This window comes from Corvus brachyrhynchos, unplaced genomic scaffold, assembly GCF_000691975.1.
Source record: "Corvus brachyrhynchos isolate BGI_N302 unplaced genomic scaffold, ASM69197v1 scaffold100, whole genome shotgun sequence".
NCBI lineage: Eukaryota > Metazoa > Chordata > Aves > Passeriformes > Corvidae > Corvus > Corvus brachyrhynchos.
The window spans coordinates 1,359,160-1,377,775 of record NW_008236230.1 but is presented as its reverse complement, the minus strand read 5'-3'; the positions used below and the strand labels follow the sequence as shown (position 1 = coordinate 1,377,775).

The 18,616-nt window shown below is 42.9% G+C and overlaps 1 protein-coding gene across 2 annotated transcripts in view; it reads left to right on the top strand.

Moving 5' to 3' along the window:
• RREB1 (ras responsive element binding protein 1) overlaps positions 1-18,616 on the top strand; it is a 77,413-nt gene that overhangs the window by 17,498 nt on the left and 41,299 nt on the right. For both annotated transcript variants that reach the window (XM_008643446.2, XM_017746919.1), the window contains exons 4-5: positions 347-436; positions 1,797-1,960. In XM_008643446.2, the coding sequence (XP_008641668.1) occupies positions 347-436; positions 1,797-1,960 (254 nt within the window). The remainder of the gene's footprint in view (positions 1-346; positions 437-1,796; positions 1,961-18,616) is intronic.

Below are 18,616 nucleotides of genomic sequence, written 5' to 3'. Positions count from 1 at the left end.
TATTCTGATGATGTTCCAGGAATTACTTTCTGCTCAGCTGAACTCCTCCTGGCAGTTTGAGCTCCTTGCAATTGCCCTCACTTCCTGTTACTGCTGAGTATCTGTGTGCTGTTAAAACAGCTGCTGTACTTCTCTGGTAGCCGAAATGGCCCCTGTTTATAAATTCAGAAGTTTCTGAAACTTTCTTGAGGGATCTATCAGATGATAAACGTATAAATGCAAGTTATTCTGTTAGCAGTGGCCTTTTGTACTTGGGAGGGATTCTGTTTTTCCACCCTCATCACTAACAGCTTTCTAGTCCTTTTACATTGATACTCCTGATTGTTTTGTTATCTTTTGTCCACAGGAAACAAAAGAAGAGAAGTCTTCCTATACCTGTCCTCTGTGTGAAAAGATTTGCACTACACAGCACCAGCTAACTATGCACATTCGTCAGGTATGCAGAGTACCAGCTCTTGATTTCTTACTTATGTTAAGAGTGTCTGGTTTGCCAGGGTGCATTTTGCAGTGGTGAAAAACAATTCCATGTGCAAACCAATGAAATGCTTCCATTACAACTTTATTCAGTTGTTTTGCTTTTATTTTAGCCTTCCCTTGCATTTTCTTGAAAAAGCACACCCCGCAAACCTAACCCCAAGGTGGGTAATTTTCCTCCCTTCCTTGCCCAGCATTCCACCCCCCACCCAGTGGCTCAAACAAGGATGTATGTCCTGTTCTGCATAGCTTAAGGTATCCTAAGGATCCGGAAAACCACTTCCATCATGAGGCATAAGTCCTGTTTTATTATCCTGTTTGAGTACAGATCTTTTTACTGGCCATGCAAATTAAGAAGCAGGAAGATACAATTTTTAAATCAACTCAGTGTAGAAGAGCCTCTCAGTCTTTTACAGGATATAGCAGTTTTGGAAGGCAGAATTAATTTTTTTTTTTAAATGGATAATGCACGTTTTTGTCAGCTACAGGCCTGTTCTTGCTCCTCCTGAAATATATGCATACTTAATAAGGAGGTTTGCCCTTTTCTCTAGCAGAAGGTTCTGCTTTGGATGCTAAGGTGTGGTTGATGACTGGCTTCACTAGATACTTATTACTTCAGCTTTTTCCTCCTGTACTGTAACTGTTACTTAATTGTTTTTTTCTTACTCTCCTGGGGTTTTTTGGGGTTTTTTTTTTGCATGTGAAGAAATCTTCAAGTCTCTGAATGCAAGTAAGAAAGAGTGGTACATATAGCTCAGTAGCTAATGGACATAATTTGACCTTGTAATGCATTCTTATGCCCATAGAAGTCTGCATGTGCACTCAGGAAGCACTTTAGTTTTGTTTCCTTACTATGCAGTGAGTTTAAAATTAATATCTATCTTTAAAGAGTATTTGGTTTTGAGTGTCTGTCTTCTGCTGTGAAGTTTGTAAGTCCATCCTCTTTCCTTACCGCTCCCACAACCCCAAACCAGTGCACAGCTTAAAGTATCCCAAGGAACCATATGTCTGATGGGTCGTTGCTGAGTCCCTCTGTATCTTCATTTGCTGCAGACCCAGGAGAAATGCTGCATTGCAGGCTGTATGAAACAGCTACTTGTGCTGGTGCATTAAGGGGTTAAAGATGAGGGGGGAGGAGGGGGACTGGGGTTGAGGGGGGAAGTCTGGGAGGAGAGGTACATACAGGGCACACCTTCATATAAGGTACTGTGCCAAGTGGCTCTTTAGAGCTGCTTAATTTAAGATGTTTATAGTTCTTGCTGATATTTTACTGGCACTTCAGAAAGTGCATTCAATGAAAAAAAAATCATTGCTTTCTCCAGCATAACACTGACACTGGAGGGACAGACCATTCCTGCAGCATCTGTGGAAAGTCTCTGAGCTCAGCGAGCTCCCTTGATCGCCACATGCTGGTGCACTCAGGTGAAAGGCCTTATAAATGTTCAGTATGTGGACAGTCCTTCACCACCAATGGAAACATGCACAGGTGAGTGCTGATCATGTCCCAGGAGTTTGGAAAGGTTTACAGCATGGGGAGCTGTTTTTTTTTGTTGGAGGGACTAGCAAGCTGACTAAACACACTTGGGCAGGAAATGTGGAGTATCTGTGACCTACAAATATGGCATAACACCCACACACTACAGCTACTAGGATGCTTAAGTAGTGGGAGGAAATCAGAATTCAGAAAGGTCTAGCTTTTTTTAAGTATTACCAAGAGTTGTCATAGCTTTTTTTTTTAGTAATAGGAGTAGTAGAAAAATGGATTTTTCTTAGGGGACAAAAATATATAGCCAAGCTATATAGGAGCTTCTAATTTCGTAGTTTCAGAATCATGGATTCAAGTGGTTGTATTAGAACATCTCTGGTTTTGTTGGTGTTAGGTACTTAGGTATCCAAGTGCCATCACAAAGATGCCCTTTGGTATATTTATCTTGTTTTTAAATACATACATCAATATTTGTTTTTACTATAGACAACTTACTGCACTATAGATCTGGCAAATTCTCTGTAGTCCAAGTTTCCAAATTGTATTTCACGTAGTTTCCTTTGTAGGGATGTAGCAATATGTACAGTTGTCAGCTGAGGAAACAAAATGTTAAAGCACATGGATCTTCCTTCCCCTCTCACATCCCTTGATTCAGTATTCATTTATTTGCATGGGTAGAACATCTCAGAGTTGATTAAGACTTTGTGGATTCCCACAAAGCCGTAGCCCCCATATCAAACAGTTTACAACCTACGAAGAAACTGCAAGACAAGTGGTGGAAAATAATACTGCTCACAAGCAGAAAGGCTGGAGTGATGGTTACGGACTGGTTCTGTGTGGAAGGGAAGAGGTCTTGTTGCTCTGATTACTACCAGTAATTTTCTAAGCAGTGTGCTGTAGGTGGAATGAAAGGGTGATTTTGATGACAGTAGGAGAGATAACATAGTCCTGCACAATGGGAGCAATACCTGCTTGCAGAATTACCTTTTCTTTATAATTTTGTTCATGTTAAACACTTAGGTGAAAAGAGAGGGAATGCAGTTTTGTAATTCCGTATTTATTTAACTTAAAATTGATTGGAACTGGGGAGAATTGGCAAGATAGATAAAAAATGAGAAGGGAAAACCACAAAGAGATACTGGCCTTGGGCTCTGAATAAGTCACACATCTGACTCATCTGACCAAAGGTGTTGTGAGCCACGTTGTCCAGGTTGGGTCATTATTCTGTGTGACGTGCGGAAGGCAGGGCCACTGCTGAGTTGCAACTGATGCCACTGTCAGTATCCAAGGGTGACTTCCAGTGGTGGAACTCTAGGATGGTCTGTCACTTGTGTTTGGGCAGCTTGCTGAAGGACTGCTTCTGTGGTTTATTTGGGTTTTTGCTCACTGGGCATCTCCTATGCTCTCCTAGAAGCAGGAAAGGGAGGCTTCCCCTGAAACTTGACTCCAGGCCTATGAGAGACTGATGTAGTCACTTTTGCCTATGCAGGTTTCCCCATATAGCAATTCTTAGCATGCTTTTGTAGCAAATTTATAGCCGGAGTTGCCAGGCTCAGTGACTTGCCCAAAAAAAGTACAGATCAGAACCTTCTGAGGAGAAGGTAGTTTGGTTTTAATTTTTTCTCTTAAAAAGATGATGCCTGAAGTTACCAGGATGGAGTGCTGTATTTACCGACTGCACTAAGAAGGACCTAAGTTCATGCAAGGAAAATCTTGATATAAAAAGTTTTTTCCATCTGATAGGTGCCTGTCTGTTCTGTTAAGCTCCATCCTGTGTAGGGCTGCCCTGCAGCAGCAAAAGCTGTTCCTGAGCTTGGTATCTCTGCAACAAGTGACCCCAGACTCATGACAAGCAAAATCCTGAGCACAAAGAAATTTTCTGGTTCTGCTAAAGGAGAGTTGTGGTTGGCAGACTGTGCCTTCTGGTCTTTTTCGGTGAATAAGCTTTTCGTGTTGCTGTAACCGACTGTAATACTGGATCTTGTTGCTGTAGGAAAGCATGAATGTGCAAGTAGGCAAATGAGGATAAATGCAAAGTGAAATCAAATTTTTTATCTGGTGCTGTGCTGTGGCATACTCACAAGGAAGATTTTTGCCCACCAGTACCTCCTTCTGAAACAGGTATTTCTAGTCTATGATGGTGTGAAGTAAATTTCTTTTTCAGGCATCTCAAACTTAGCTGTAGCATCATGTCCAATGGACTGTCAGTGCTGTGGCTGAATACCTCTCACATCTCATTCAAAACTGTTCCTGCCTCAGGATTCCAGAGCAAGGACCTGTTTGCCAGGTCCTGCCTCATGTGTAACTCCTGCAGGCCATGTCTGTGGTGGTGCCATGTCTGTTCTTCTGTACCAGCTAGATGACAGCACAAATCCATCTTTCTCTACTTTTGTGTGCAGTTCTTTTATTGTTCTCTATTTTTGTGCCATGGTATCCAAGTAGTGACAGATGTATGTCCAAACCAGAAAAAAAAAATTTCTCCTGTGGGCCTGGTAGCCAGCATGGTGGTATCCCTGGACCCCTTTGCACAGCGTGGGGTCAGAGGGAGGAGTTACAGGTTTAGCAGAAACTTGTGATGTGCTGGTAAAGAATCAGTGTAACTTGTAAAGGTCCTGCAGGAGCCTCCCAGGTATTATTGCACTTCCATCACATATGCTTAGTTCACAGGAGAGCAGTGAGAGAGAAGCTGGTCTGCTGGTATCCGAATGGGGGAAAAATGTGTAGGGTTATGCCATGTACATCCCCTCTTCTCTTTCTCCCCCTTTGCCATGTTCTGGCTCTCATTTAGCTGTCTATACTATTTTTAAATCCAGACTTTTAAAAGACCTTTTAGGGGAAAAAGTTCAATGGAATGATTTTGTCCAGGGAAATACTGTGCCATGGGAGTACTGTTCCATCACAGAATGAAGTTTCTGATCCATTTTTTGACCTCAAAGCATCCACATCATTAGACATTCAGCTGAGTAGAAGAGGGAAGGAGACAAATTTTGGTGGCTTTTTTGGGTTAGAAAATGATTACCAATGTTGTTACACTCTGAAGTGCCCACCATCTCCATCAAAAGTAATTTTTTTCCACCCTCACTTTACCAAGGGAGAAAAAAAACCCCAGAGCTCTTACTTGCTGCTCTTCTGCATTACAGTAAAACTTCTATGCAATAGCCAAACTTTCTGTGGAGTGAGAACACTGTTTCCTGCACATCTCTCCTTTGAGTTAGCGTGGCTGTTGTGCTGGGGTGTTGCATGTACTCTTCACTTGTGAAATCGATGCTGGCCTTCCTGACTCCCACAATACATGCAACACTTCATTTGTAAATGAGTCATGACCTCTCACATGAAGTCAAATTTCTTTTTGTTGTGCTCCTTGGCTCCTTGTCAACAAGTCAAGTTGAATGGTCACGCAGACTGGGGTGGAGGGGGAAGGTTCTCTTGTGCAACACTAGTAAGAAAAAGAGGTTAAAACCTGCTTCCTTTTCTGACCAGCCTGACATCTTGGCCAGGATTTTCAACCTTGAGCCTGGGGTATCTTAGAAAACTCTCTTACAGGCTGCCAGGCTGTTCAGGAGTGACCTGAGCCTTCTGTGGCTCACAGTCACACTTGGAGAGAGCAAAGGTCTCTGGAGAGTGCTCAATGTCCAGAGCAAAAAGCTGATTTTCTCATTCTTCCTGATGTGCTGTCAGACTGCCTGCTGCTGTATCAGTGCTGCTCCTACCGTTTGTGGAGGGTTGGTGCAATGTGATGCAGCTGGAAGATCTGTCAGTGCCTGGTATCAGCATCAGGAATTGCTCTGGAGAAGAAGACCTGGAGATGATGCTGAGCTTTTTAGAGATTTCTTTTTGATCAGTACTTGAAAGAGCAAGTCTTCTTGAAAATAGCAAACCTCCTAGCATCAGGAGCTGATTAGGAATTTGGGGGCATTATTTTCTTGGGGCTTTTTAAGAATTTGGAGGAAGGAGTTACATCACAGTAGTTTTGAGTTCAGCATTCTTGTAACTGGCACTTTAATGATCAGTACATAAGAAAATATGCAGTTTAGGATATGCCTTATCCTCCCCCTTTACTAGAGAGACAGACCCTGGGGCTTTCTCTCAGTCAGAGTGAATTAAATACTCATATCTCCATCAGGAGCATAAACTATATAGAGGGAAAAGAGGTGTATAAAGGGTTTCTGTAGCTCTGTAAGAGCTGGGGATTTCCAGTGTACTGTCTCCAGTCAAAAGATTGCAACTGCTAAAGACTTTCCAAAGGCTTTCCATCTGTCATAGTACTGTACTGTCATAGTAACTCCCTAGGGAGTTTATCTTTGAATAATCCCAACTCTGAGGAGCCCTTATGGGTCTAGACTCTGACACCAAATAGGAGGTTTCAAGTCTCTTACTCCATCTCTACCACTGCCTCTCCCCAAAATGCAGACAGAGGAGTTAGGCTGCTGCTGTGGATTGTAGTTGTGGTTTGTGAGCATTAGCAAGGGACCTTGAGGTAGAGAAAAAAAGTTTTACTTGACTTACTGCGTTGCATTCGAGTAGAACATGCATCAGGCTTCAGTGGGAAGGGCGATGCCTCCACTTGCTCCAAAAGTGTTTCCTTTGGGGGTGGAATACTTTGCCAGCAGTTCCTTTTCCATTTCTGTGACTAAGGATAGTCCGTGCCTATCACTTTAAAGTCACATTTTCCTCCCTGCCAAAGACACGCTCTCCATGCAACTAGAAGATGGTAATGGGATATAAATGCCAAAAGGGAGGTGAGAAATGACCTTCCTGCCAGTTTCCAGTGGGAAGCTATTAAAGGCTCTGGGGCAAGTCTGAAAAGAGTGAAGGGATAATGCATGTATTTCAGCCACAGCTTCCCCAGTTTGGTAAATGAAGGTGCATTGTCCATGGCTGGTTTTCTCCAGACTGTCCATGTAAGTCCAGTAATGTGAACTAACTGAAGAGTTTCATATGAAACCAAAATGTAGCAAGTGTCTACCTTCTTTCTCTTCTTCCATGCCTTGCCCTATACGTAACAAAATTATTCAGAATGGCTTTTTATTTACATCCTGCTTAGGTACTTGTGGTCTGTTTATGTACCATCTCAGGAGCAGGTCTCAAAGTTTAGGGAATTTTTTTTTTTTTTGGCACATGCAAAACACCACATGCAACAACCACATGCAGAAGTCTTTGAAACTCAGATTGGAAGATCTGGATCGCAGAAGCTATGCTTTGAAGCATTCTTACAAAGGGTCCTATCAAAGAAGGTATTTCTTCTTTTAATTAAGAAGGCACTTTCATTCTTAATCTTACTTTCAGTACTAGATAGTTTTCCCGAACTTTTGATTTTAATATGCTGTGGAGAGATAAGCAGCTGTCTTTTTAATCAAGGTAGGGTACTATTCTGATGTTCAAGTCTTTCTGCAGCAACACTTCATGTGTGCACCTGTGTGTTGCTGAGTGAGTTTCTTGAGAAAGACAGAAAATGCATATGCTGGAGGGTAATCCATGAATTTTGACATTTTAACCAGCCATCTTTGCTGGCACATGAAGAGCATACACGTCTGGAAGATTGTAACGCGCTGCTCAGAAAATGAGTGTGGGATCCTGATAAAGGCGTAGGGGTTGAGATGTGTACACAGCAGTGGTTCCCTGCTCTCTTTAACAGGAGTCTGTGTGTCATGGGCAGGCATGCACACAGGCCACCTGTGACTCTGCAAATATCCAATAGGCAGCGTGTCCTCAAGATCTGGCTGAATCCATCCTCTCCCTGCATTCCACCTGTGAGTCGCTCCCATGTTATTTATGGCATTGGCCTGCTTCCAGTACGTTGTGTGTGCTTTGTGGGGTGCAGCACAGTTACAATGCCCAGTCTCTTAGTACAAATAGGATCTCTGTAGTAGTCCAGCACATGCAGGCTGGCATTTGCTTAAGATGGGAGTTTTAGAGGCAGAGCATAACCATATGCGTGACGACCTTTTTTTTTTTTCCTCAGAAGAGGAGAGGAACTGTCCTATTACAACATGGTTTGTTTTCTGGTGGTTTGCAAGTGGAAGTTTGGTGCAGCTTTGAAAAACTGAACTTACAAGATCTTGAAGCTAAAAACAAATAGCCGAGGAGATCGCCACACAGAAAATGATTGACACTTCACACATGTGAAAAAGCTGTCTTCTCATTGTCTTGCACAATAGAAATGTCTCTTTGGTCATCTCCTAAGGAGCTTTTATTTCAGTGTAGTAGTTGGTAAGCAGTGCTCTTAAATATTAAGAACCAGGCTATTCTACAGGCTTTTAAATCCATTCCTTATATGTGGAGGGATGATTTAACCACTGTCAGCATGCTAGTGAAAGATAAGCTTCAGCAAATGCAAATGCCTTAATTCTTCAGCAGGGATAATGAACGCAAAGGACTAATTTCTGCTTCTAGTAATTAATGACTGTAGTTGTGGGATGCAGATGAGATATGATAGCTGTTTCGGTTTTCTTTGCAGTTAAAAAATGTTTGTTACATTTTTTGCTAGTACATTTTGTAAATAAGGATGGGGAAACAGGTGGAGGGAAGCTTTGTGGTCTCTATCCTGTCAGCAGATAATATCCAGAATATGTGTTTGGTATTCTGCTGAGACCCCTATGTTTTGAAGAAGGTTAAATTAGAAAGAAAGAGAGAAAGAAAGAAAGCAAGCAAGCCTTTTCAACAACAATATGGCAGTAAGAGAAGAGTCTGTTTCTCTGTATCTTTGATTCGAATTAGAAGACTACAGTATTTTTAATTGTCCCAGGAAGAAACTTTTGTCTGTCTCACTGTTGCTGAGTAGAATTACTTCTGGAACGACTACATATAAACTTTTATTTAATTCACATGACTCACAAGTAGGGTGCCCAAAAAAACCCCTCCACCAGTATCTTCAGCAGTAAAAGACTCCGGATGACCTCTTGTGCCACAGAACCTCTGTGAGCCCTCCGAGCTGAAAGGAGATGCCAGGATTTCAGATGGGTTACATGCTGCTTGTAGGCTTGGACAGTATCCCCCTTCAGTTATCATTAAAGAACAGCAAAGGAAGTTAACACAAAAACATGAATGCTGAGATCTGATTAGAATCAAGCAAAGCAAGGAAGTGCAGAGTTAAGATTTATATGCGGACCTTAATTAGCTCCATTGTTCTTGAGAACCTAAGCGTACACAATGAGGAACATTATACTTGCATCTCCAGAGCTCCTCAGTACCTAAACATAAGAAAGACTTCAGTGTGCTTTTTCAGTCCTAGATTTTGTGTGTGTGTTGCCTTCAAGCAATAGCAAAGTCTAATCTTGTGCATTATAAGGTTGTGGATTCTTATGTTTTGGTTTTTGCAGGCAACAAAGGGGAACACTGTTAATGAGTTTGGGTTTCTGGTGTGATTTGTGTCGAGGAGAAGGTGGTGTGATGTGGCAGGGTAATACCATCCTCCTCACGGGCAGTAACATAAATCTCCCATATAACAGAGCGTATTGAGCATAGCTTAGTGCTGCTTTGTTACCCATGTCACAGTTCAAATAAGCACAAGCCACTTGACAGATTAGACTCTAGTCACAGAGCACATAGCAGTGCAAGACCTTGATCTTTCCACATAAGTACCCTTTCAGGAATATCACCTCTGAAGGTCTAGTATTCTCAGGGATGTTTCCTCCCCTTCTCACCTTAAAGAGCTACAAAATAAAAACACGCCGTAACTTAGCTAGCACTAGAAAATCCAGGAGATCTTTGCGAGGAGTTGAGGTGCTTTTAGTCTTCTGCTGTAACCTGACATGTGATTCTTGTGGACATGTCAGCTCTCAAGGTTAACAGATAACATGTTGTTTTGTTCGCTTTTTGGTTGGTGGCTTGTCTTATAGCTTGTACTTCGGTTGGGTGATTCTGTGTAGAAAATGCTGGTGGTGAGAAAGTTTGCTGAGAGAGTTTGTATGTTAAAGTAATCTTTGTTCAGCCTGTTGTGCATGCACATCAGACATACTTACACCACTTCTCCTATGAATGTGTATTCCCTCTGTTCCTTTGAGCCTCTGAAAAGATTCCTGGGCCAAGTACCCACGAGAATGAGGAAAAAGTCTATCACAAACTGCATTTGTGGTTGCTGTCATTCCACCTTTAATGTATGTCTTCCAGCTTTGCCTTTTTTCCCCTCAGTATCTAACCTGCTCAACCTGTTCTCGTTTAGCATGCTGGAACCAGCAACTGCAGAACATACCCCCTCTCAGGGTCAGCAGGTTTTTTCCTCTTTCTTTCCTCCCTTCTTTTAAAAATAGGAGATTCCTTAACAGTAGTAGTAGCATTTGGGGATGCTTCTGTAGCTGTTTAAAAAAAATCTAAAAGAAAATGAGGGGAATCTTGTCATTTGGACTTAGCCAGGTCCTTTCACTGGTGTTGTTGAACCATGGTGCTCATACGTGTGATGTACACAGGTTAGGCAAAGACACAGTCTTTAAAGTAGTAGTGCCGTTATACAACTGTTAAATAGTACACAATATGCAAATACTGCTTTCTGTTTCTTTAGGGTATCTATAGATATGCTGAGTTCTTCAGGCTGGTCTCTTAGCTGAAGTTTGCTAAACACTCTCAGTGATTTTTTCATAAATCCTTAGAGTCAGCTTTCCAGTGCTGACTCATGTGGAAAGGTATCCTGAAACAGAGAAGAGGTACAAGTTCTGTGTGGCTCATTTGTTATGCCATTTGTTATACCACTGAAGCCAAGACACTTTAGTGGTAGCTTTTTTGACAGTTTCAGATTAGAGGGTAGAGAGAGTAAGGCGACAATTGTTCATGGACTGAATGAATTCCACTTGAGGGCTGAAGTTCCCAAACTCCTGTAAAGTAGCACAGGTCACGTGGGGACTTCTGTTTCCAGCTCAACTAAACAGACATGTAACAAGATGTGAAACCTTTTCCTATTGCTTCTCTGCTCAGCAAGGGAATGCTGTGAGGAAGGAGGACCACATGTTCAGGAACAGGAGAGGAAATGGGCTGAGCACGTGAAACCTCTTTTGCTAGGATGCCGTCCTCGGCGCTGGGAAAAGTTTGCAGTTTGTGTGTGCACAGTGATAACCTTTTACTTCCTTACCCCTTGAGATACTTGGTGGCTGCTGATACCGGGGTAGTGTGGAGACCCTGCTTTTAAGGAAGATGTGCTTCCCTTATCTCGTGCAGCTTCCTTGCATGCATCTGTGTGTGTTTTTGTGTGTGTGTTTGTGTTGGGGGAGATACTTGGCTCCATCTGCACAGGGTCCCCAGCAGTGCTGTGGCCGTCTGTTTTTTCCTTCTTGAGCTGTGTGACGCAGCAAGTTGTTCTGTGCTGTGCCATCAGGATTGCTCAACAGTGGAGTGTGAGAGGTAACCAACAGCAAAGAGGGCTTTGCCTGGTTCTGGGAAGTAGCTGGGGATTATGTTTGCTTGGTTAAGAAAAGGGTGTGGTTCTGGAGGGGAGGCAGGACAACTTCTTTGACTGTGTTTGCTCTTTAGGATAAACCTTTTCCCTGTTGTGATATACTTTCTCTAATTTTCTCTTTCCTTCTCTCTCCTTTTTCCCATTACTAAAATTTAAAAATGGCTTTAATTGTCCTTACCATCTAATGACACTTGTTTTCTTTAAACATAAAATTTCCTGAAAAATCAGCAGTGAAGTAACTGAATAACGTTATATAGTGTGGTAACTAAAGGACATGCCTGAAAACCACAAATCTCCCAAAAGATTGAAGGAAACAGTTCAGAATGTCCCAGGCTAGATTTTTGGTACACTTAAAAAAATACTACTACTGCTTAATTTTATTGTTGTTTTAATACATTTTCTCCAAGCTTAAGGAAGTACAGTTGCCTCAAAAGGATCTTGTTTAATAAGGGAGGATCTTGTCCCACGTAAAAGTTTCTTACAGCTTGGAAGTCTCCGTGTAGTATTTGGCATTGTTCATTTAGGTCTGCTCTGAACATACTGCAAACTGTGTGTGCAGCTTGGTGAAGTGGTACTGGGAAGCTCACACTGCATTTCCTCCTCTTTTGCCCTCCCTTACACCAGGGTTGATGCAAACTGCTTTCTTCTGCTGTCGTTTGGGAAGCTTTGCTTTGGAGGCATTGTTTGAATCACTTCCCTGTCACAGCATCATCAGGCTAATATTCGTCTCCCTTTTTTTCCCTTGAGGCGTTCTGACAACGTTGCTGTTAGGGAATAGGAGTAACTTTGAGCCAAGCTGGGAATGCAGTTGTATCAATTTCAGCCTGTTTGAACTTGCTGAGTCTGTGCAGCAAGTAGTTACTTAACTGTGAATACAGCATAATTATTCAGAAGTGGTACCCCCCCTCGTTGGATTTGTAGATCATTATCTCTCCTCTCACTCATGCTTACAACTTGCCTTTATTCACAGCAAAGCAAAATTTTTCTCTAGGATAAAAATACAGAATGCTCTGTGTGCATATGTGTGTATCATATGTCCTTAGGTATCATGTATTGGCAGCTGCATGGCACTGGCTAACTTTACAGACTGCCCTGGTAGCACTGAAAAGAGATTCGAAATCTGTCATTCGAATTTAGTCACTGGTAGCTTCTTCAGCCTTAGCACACCCAGCCAGTCTTGGTGGATCTGAATAATGGCACTTCTGTCATCCTAATGATGCCGTCTGCCAGGAGAACTTCACTGCGCCGGGAGCCAGGCAGTGCCGCAGCCGCTCTGAGCTGGGGAGGATGCTGGGGGCGTGTGTGGCACCTTGGGCACCTGGGGGGTGCCGGGAGGCGGCTACGCCCATGTGCGGCCGCATGCTGCTGTGTGGGGAGGCTCCCCAGGGCCACGTTAGCCTTGGTAGACAGTGCGAACAAGCGCTGGAGACTCCATGAGGATAATGAGGTGTGCCCCCATGCCAGCAGGATGGCAGTGCCTGGCTGCCGTGGGGAGCGCTAGCAGGGGGATCTCTCCTGCTGGGCCTGCTTGCAGACATGCAGCTGAAACGAGTCAGGGCATCCCAATCTGATCCTTCCTGGGACCTGTTTGCTCCACCCGACCCTTTCCTTGCATGAACTGCAATGAATTTCCTACCATAGAGATTTCTGTGGCTCAGCTTCATTTGGTTTGTCCCATGCTAGGGTTCAACACTGGTTACCACTGGAATATGTGGGGGTACTTGGAATTTGAGATTGCTCCGCAGTTGTAGGAGGGAATCTCCCATATGACTGGGATTTTGGCATTTGATTTTCTCTTGACTTGCTGTGAAGTATGTGTGTTTGTCTGAGGGCTCTTTGAGCCATTTTTGGGGTTTTTTGAGGATACAAATATTAAACAAGCCAAAAGGAGAAGACAAACAGAAACTTGTCCTACTACAGATCATGTCTGATTTGCAAAACTTACCTGCATCTTTTTGGTTCCTGTGATTACAACTGGCAAGGGCTGAGTGGATTGCTCTCTTAAGTGGGCGATGTAGGTAATTAACACTGTAAATACATTGTCAATACAGATTCTCTACATGTTTTAACAAACAAACAACTGACTAAACTCTTTAACCCAAGGGCATAATGTTACTGCACTTTTGACTTAAGTTTCAGTCATATTCACAAGACTTTTAAGGAGGGAGTTAGCAGCAGGGTATTAAATGATTGTTCCTAAAAATACTGCTGCTTCACTTTCTCTTTGTTTAGGATTTACTTCCTGTACATATCAAATGGCAGGAGCTTTGAAGAGAAGTTCCCTGTGTTTTCCTACATTTCCAGATACCTTGGGCTAAAGTACCATTTTTTAAGAAGAATCAAACAAAAACAGTGACAGAGATAATGTGACATAGAAATACCTGAAAAGAGATGTTACCAGTGTAATTTTAAAGGCTGTCTTCTCTTTCTTTATGAGACATTTTTCATTTCATGCAGCCCGAAGAACGTCATGGTCCAGATTTCAGCCTATCTCGGATGCATCCTGCACTCCTGTTTGTTCTGATACAATGACACTAAGTTGAAGCTTTAACAAAGCTGACTGGTTTTTTCTAAACAGAGATGTTTGGTCATGATCTGAAGGACATACTTTCAGGTTTTTTTAATTATTGAAAAAGGGTTTTATGATTCTTTGGAGTTTGTTTACTGTTATTTGGGAAGAGCAATGCAAGTGAAAGATCTTGAGACACAAAACAATGAAAGACATAAAGCACATTGAATCAGCTAAATCGTACTGACCAGCTCAGTCCTTCCCAGACTAGCTTGGGAAATTGAGTAATTCTCTTTGTTGTAAGGGGAAAAGCAAAGTGTTTGTAAATAAGGTGAAGGATGGAAAGCACTAATTTTTATTCTTTGTCTTTGATTTGAATGATTGGATGTGTGGCTTCCTTGTCTTCAGATAAGCATCAGATGTATGAGGATTTTCCACTTGTATTTGATACCAAACTGCCTAGAAATCACAAGGGAGATGAGGAATAATCATGTGTGATACAGTATAGAGTACATCTAGTGGTAAAGTGGAGAAACTTATAATAATAAGTGGGATATGAAGCCAGAACCTGAACTCGATACTGTCAGATGATCTCTGTGGACTGATAATGTCTGGATTCATTGGCCTCCCCACTGCGTTTTCACAGACGTGAGAGAGGAGGAGGGTGTTTATACATACACTGGATTCTGGGCTCAAGAATTAATCTTGATTTAGATGCTGGGACTTTCCCAACCAGGCCTCAGTGAAATTGCTTGCTGCTCCCCCTCTGGACATGCTGCTCCTTCTAATCAGACCTACCTGGCACAAACCTCTCTTGACTGAAAGCCAGCAGTGCTTGTGCTGCCATAGTTATAAGGGAGAGGCTTAACCCTGAACCCTGCTCAGGGGCTGCAAATGCACCGTATTGTTCCATACCTTCCTTTTGCCTGGGCCTCCAAGCCAGACAGGCCTTTTTTCTTTGGGACCTGAAGAACATCAGGAGCCATGGAAACTCAAGGTGCAGCTACAGTGTACTTTTTTCTCCCCAGAATTAAGAGATGAGGGATTCCCATGCGTGCTGAGGGATGATTTCTATCCAAGAGCCAGAGTGGTGCTGATCAGGTTATCTGCATGCAAAGCAGAAGCTCCTGGTTTTGTTCATAATTCAGTGGGACCCGGAGCAAGGAGCAGTTGCCTCCTTCAGGATGCTTTGCCTGCTCATTCTAGCCTTGAACCAGCCAGTCAAAACCTGCCCACATTCTGGTTTTGGCATTGAAGCTGTAGGCTGCCCTGTTTCGAGACCTCCAGAAAGCTTATATGATCAACATGCAAATCCCTTTGGCATTAAGAAAATACATCAGCCCTTTTTAGAGATGTGGTAAAGACCAGCAGGAGCTGCGTGTCACTTCAGTAGGACACATGCTCCCCCGCCCTCCCCATGAGTCACCTCCCACAGACACTGTTCCAACACCATCCACAAGAGAAAAAGGAAAAAGGCACTTGAGTTCTGCATTTTTGCCTATTACTACAGAAGTCTCTTCAATGTAAGGTAGCAAAATATTCACTTGCTGCTGTTCTGGTGGAATAGTCGCCCTTCTGAAATCATGCTCTGCATTACAGTGTGGGGCTGGAAACTTTTTCTACCCATTTGTCTTAAAAAAAGAAAAAAAAAAAAGGAAAGAAGGCAGGGGAATTGTTGTGCAGTATCATCTTAGTCATCCTGTTCATGTGACCCTGAGAGGGGAGAGGAAAGTTGTGAGGGGAAGCGGAAGGTGATTCTCAGGGGGAGGATGGAATGAAAGGCAGTCAAGCACTTGAAAAAATGTGATGTTGTTGGGAGGGCTGACTGGCACACAGTCTTAGCACAGTTGGATCCTCTTGGCTCACCTGTGAAATTCTTTGTGTGTGAGGGGGAGGGAAGAGATTATGAGGAGGGCTTTTCCTCATACAGCTGTGCTGCAAAAAACGTAGTGTATAACATGGTATTTCCTTTTTTTTGCATAGCAGTCCTTAAACATTAAGAGTTTAGTTCAGAGGTGGATCAGACCATGTTTGGAAAAGACTTTGTTTCTTCTTTTCATTTTGGGTTTATTTTTTGCAAATTTTTCTGGTTCTTTCTCTGGTCTACTTGTAAGTAGAGTTCCACCACTTTCTCTGAGAGGTTAATCAAGGCTAGCTAAGCACTTAGTGCGCAGGATTCCTCCGTAATACTAGGCTCAAGCTTTTATCTCTTTCCTGTCATCCTGTGTATCGTGGTTGGATTTTAGTGTTGCACCCTCAGTACTGTCCCAAGTGTATGTGTACTTGCATGCATGCTGGGGAGACTAATAACTACTATATGAGGTGTGGATTTCAGGGCTGCTCTGTACCTTCCTGAGGTCGTCTGCTATACTTGGGTTGCTCTGTGGAATGGCTCAGAGCTGCTATTCATTGATTTAATTTAGGAAAAAAAAGCCAAGTTTCATCTGCTGTGATTTTGGCTGTCTTCTGAGCTGCAGTAGTGGTCGCTTTGGAGCTGCTGGCACGTTACTGTAACTTGCATCTGCAGTTGAATATGAGCATTTCTGTGCATGCCCTTATTTTGCCCTTCTTTTTTTTGAACTACATTGTCACTTAAATTGTTGTTTATTTTTTGGAACTGATGAATGTCATATCATTTTTCTTTATCACTGTAAGATGGTGAAAGCCAGCCTGACTTATGAGCCTGTCTTTTGCATTCTAAGTATGCCAGTGTTGTCAGGCCAAAATATGTTGTTGTAGTCACAATGGGAAAATAACTTCTAAACACAGCTTTGTTCCTGTTCTTCTTGTATCTTGGCAGGCTAACCAGTGAGGTTGAACATTTTCAGTGTTAGATACAAGATCTAATCAAGGCAAACTCTTCTAAAGGAGTAAGGCAACACAACTACTTCCCCCCCTCCCCCCCCCATCTTAATTATGGTTAGGAACTTTTTAAGTAGAAGAAGCCTCAGTGAAGGGAGTGTTTAAAAGAAAGGTTGTGGATGTGACTTGGCATTTGCTGAAGTTCAACCCGTGTTGGGTGATAAATGTTGTCTCGAGGCAGAATGACATCCATGTTGCAAAGTAAAAGAGAGAGATGAAGATTGTGTCTATCCTTTGTACTTCTTGGCCCTATCTTCCCGCTTATCTTGGGCTGTAGCTCTAGTAATTTTTTTCCTCTCCACCCTTAACTTGATGCAGTGAGACTTGCTTAACCTGCCAAAGGAACAACCTGCTGGCTGTAATGTGGGCAGGTTGAGACTCTCCTTGAGAACTCTGGAACCTGCTGCTTTGGTTTCGGAATATTCCTATTTTTCCTTAATGATCACATGCATAGAGCTATCACAGTGACTGTGATGTTTGACCTACACAGCAAAAGTCAAAGGTGCAGTCAGGGTGTCTTCCTGTTTATAGCTCAATAGCTTAGGCTGCTTCCTTTCAAATATGAAAAACTCACACATGAAGGAATCATCACATTCCTTGCTGTGGTACAGATTCTGCTCTGGCTTTTAGGGCATGGCAAAAGCACACAACGTTGCAGGAAGAAGAACTGCAAGCAGTTGGGGCAGCCAATGACTGACACCAGAAATAGCAAAACCCCCACCACTATGGTGCTGCCAGGTTAGCAAGCCCTGCCTTATTGGCATACTTCACATTGCAAACACGAACTGCTGAACTGCTTTTGGGACTTGCAGGAGCCAGTGTGTTTGCATGCATTAGGTCATGCCAGGCAGAGGTGCTAGGTTGGGCTGGCACTAACCTGGAGGTCCCAAGGGTTTATCCTGTTGGTATGCTGTGGATGTGGCATCACACTCCTCTCAAGCAGGAGCCAGCTCCATCAAAACAAGCAGAGTTCAACAGGTGGAGAAACAGCAGGAGGAGAGAACTTAGCCCTAAGGAAGCCGTTCTGCATAGGTAGCTGCTAAACAGGAGTTGTGCATACTTGTTAATGGTTGAAAAGAGACTTAAAAGAAAATGGGAAGAAAAAATCCCATGCCCAATGCATAGCAGTTTTTTTGTTGTTTGTTTGTTTTCTGGATGAATGGGATTTAGCTTGACTGATTTTGCTCTCTAGCTATCTGAAAAGTAACCGTCCAAGCAGAGTTAGCTGTACATCGACTGAGCTTCCAGAGAGTTAGGCAGTCAGGCCTAGTGTGGGTGCCTGGGGTGCAGAGACAGACAGGCACAGCAAAACCCTCTGTCTTTACTTGCAAGAGATCAGTGAAACCGGAAGGCAGTCTTTACCAAAAAGAAATAAAAACACAGACCAGCAATCCACTTTCCAGGTTTTGCTTTGCCTGTGCAGTTGAATATTTTGACTTTTGTTCCCCTGTGCTTTCTGAATTTTCTCTTCTATCATTGTGGACAGAAACCGGTTGAACAAATAACTGGTTTCTTCTCCCTTATTCTTGTGTAATACAGGCAACTGCAGCTCATGCTGTTGTTTTATCACCCATGAAAGAAGCTCTAACTAGCACCAGAAGTTAGATCAGTGCCACAGGGAAAAAAAAAACAAGATTAAAGAAAATGAGGCAGTAGAGTATCTATAGATACCTTCCTGCAGGTTTTGTGAGACCAAGTAGCACTGGATTCATGTGGATAAATCAGTTGCTTTGGTGCCTGTGGTGCCAGAGCTACCAGAGGGCCAAGGCAGGGGAGTGCACAGCACTCTGTATGCTGTGTCAGCACCCCAGCTTTTCTCTGGGTTCTGGCAAACCTGGAGAGAGCCAAACGCTCAGAGCTTCAGCAGTCCTTTTCCTCCCAGCTCGGTGATCAGCAGGGA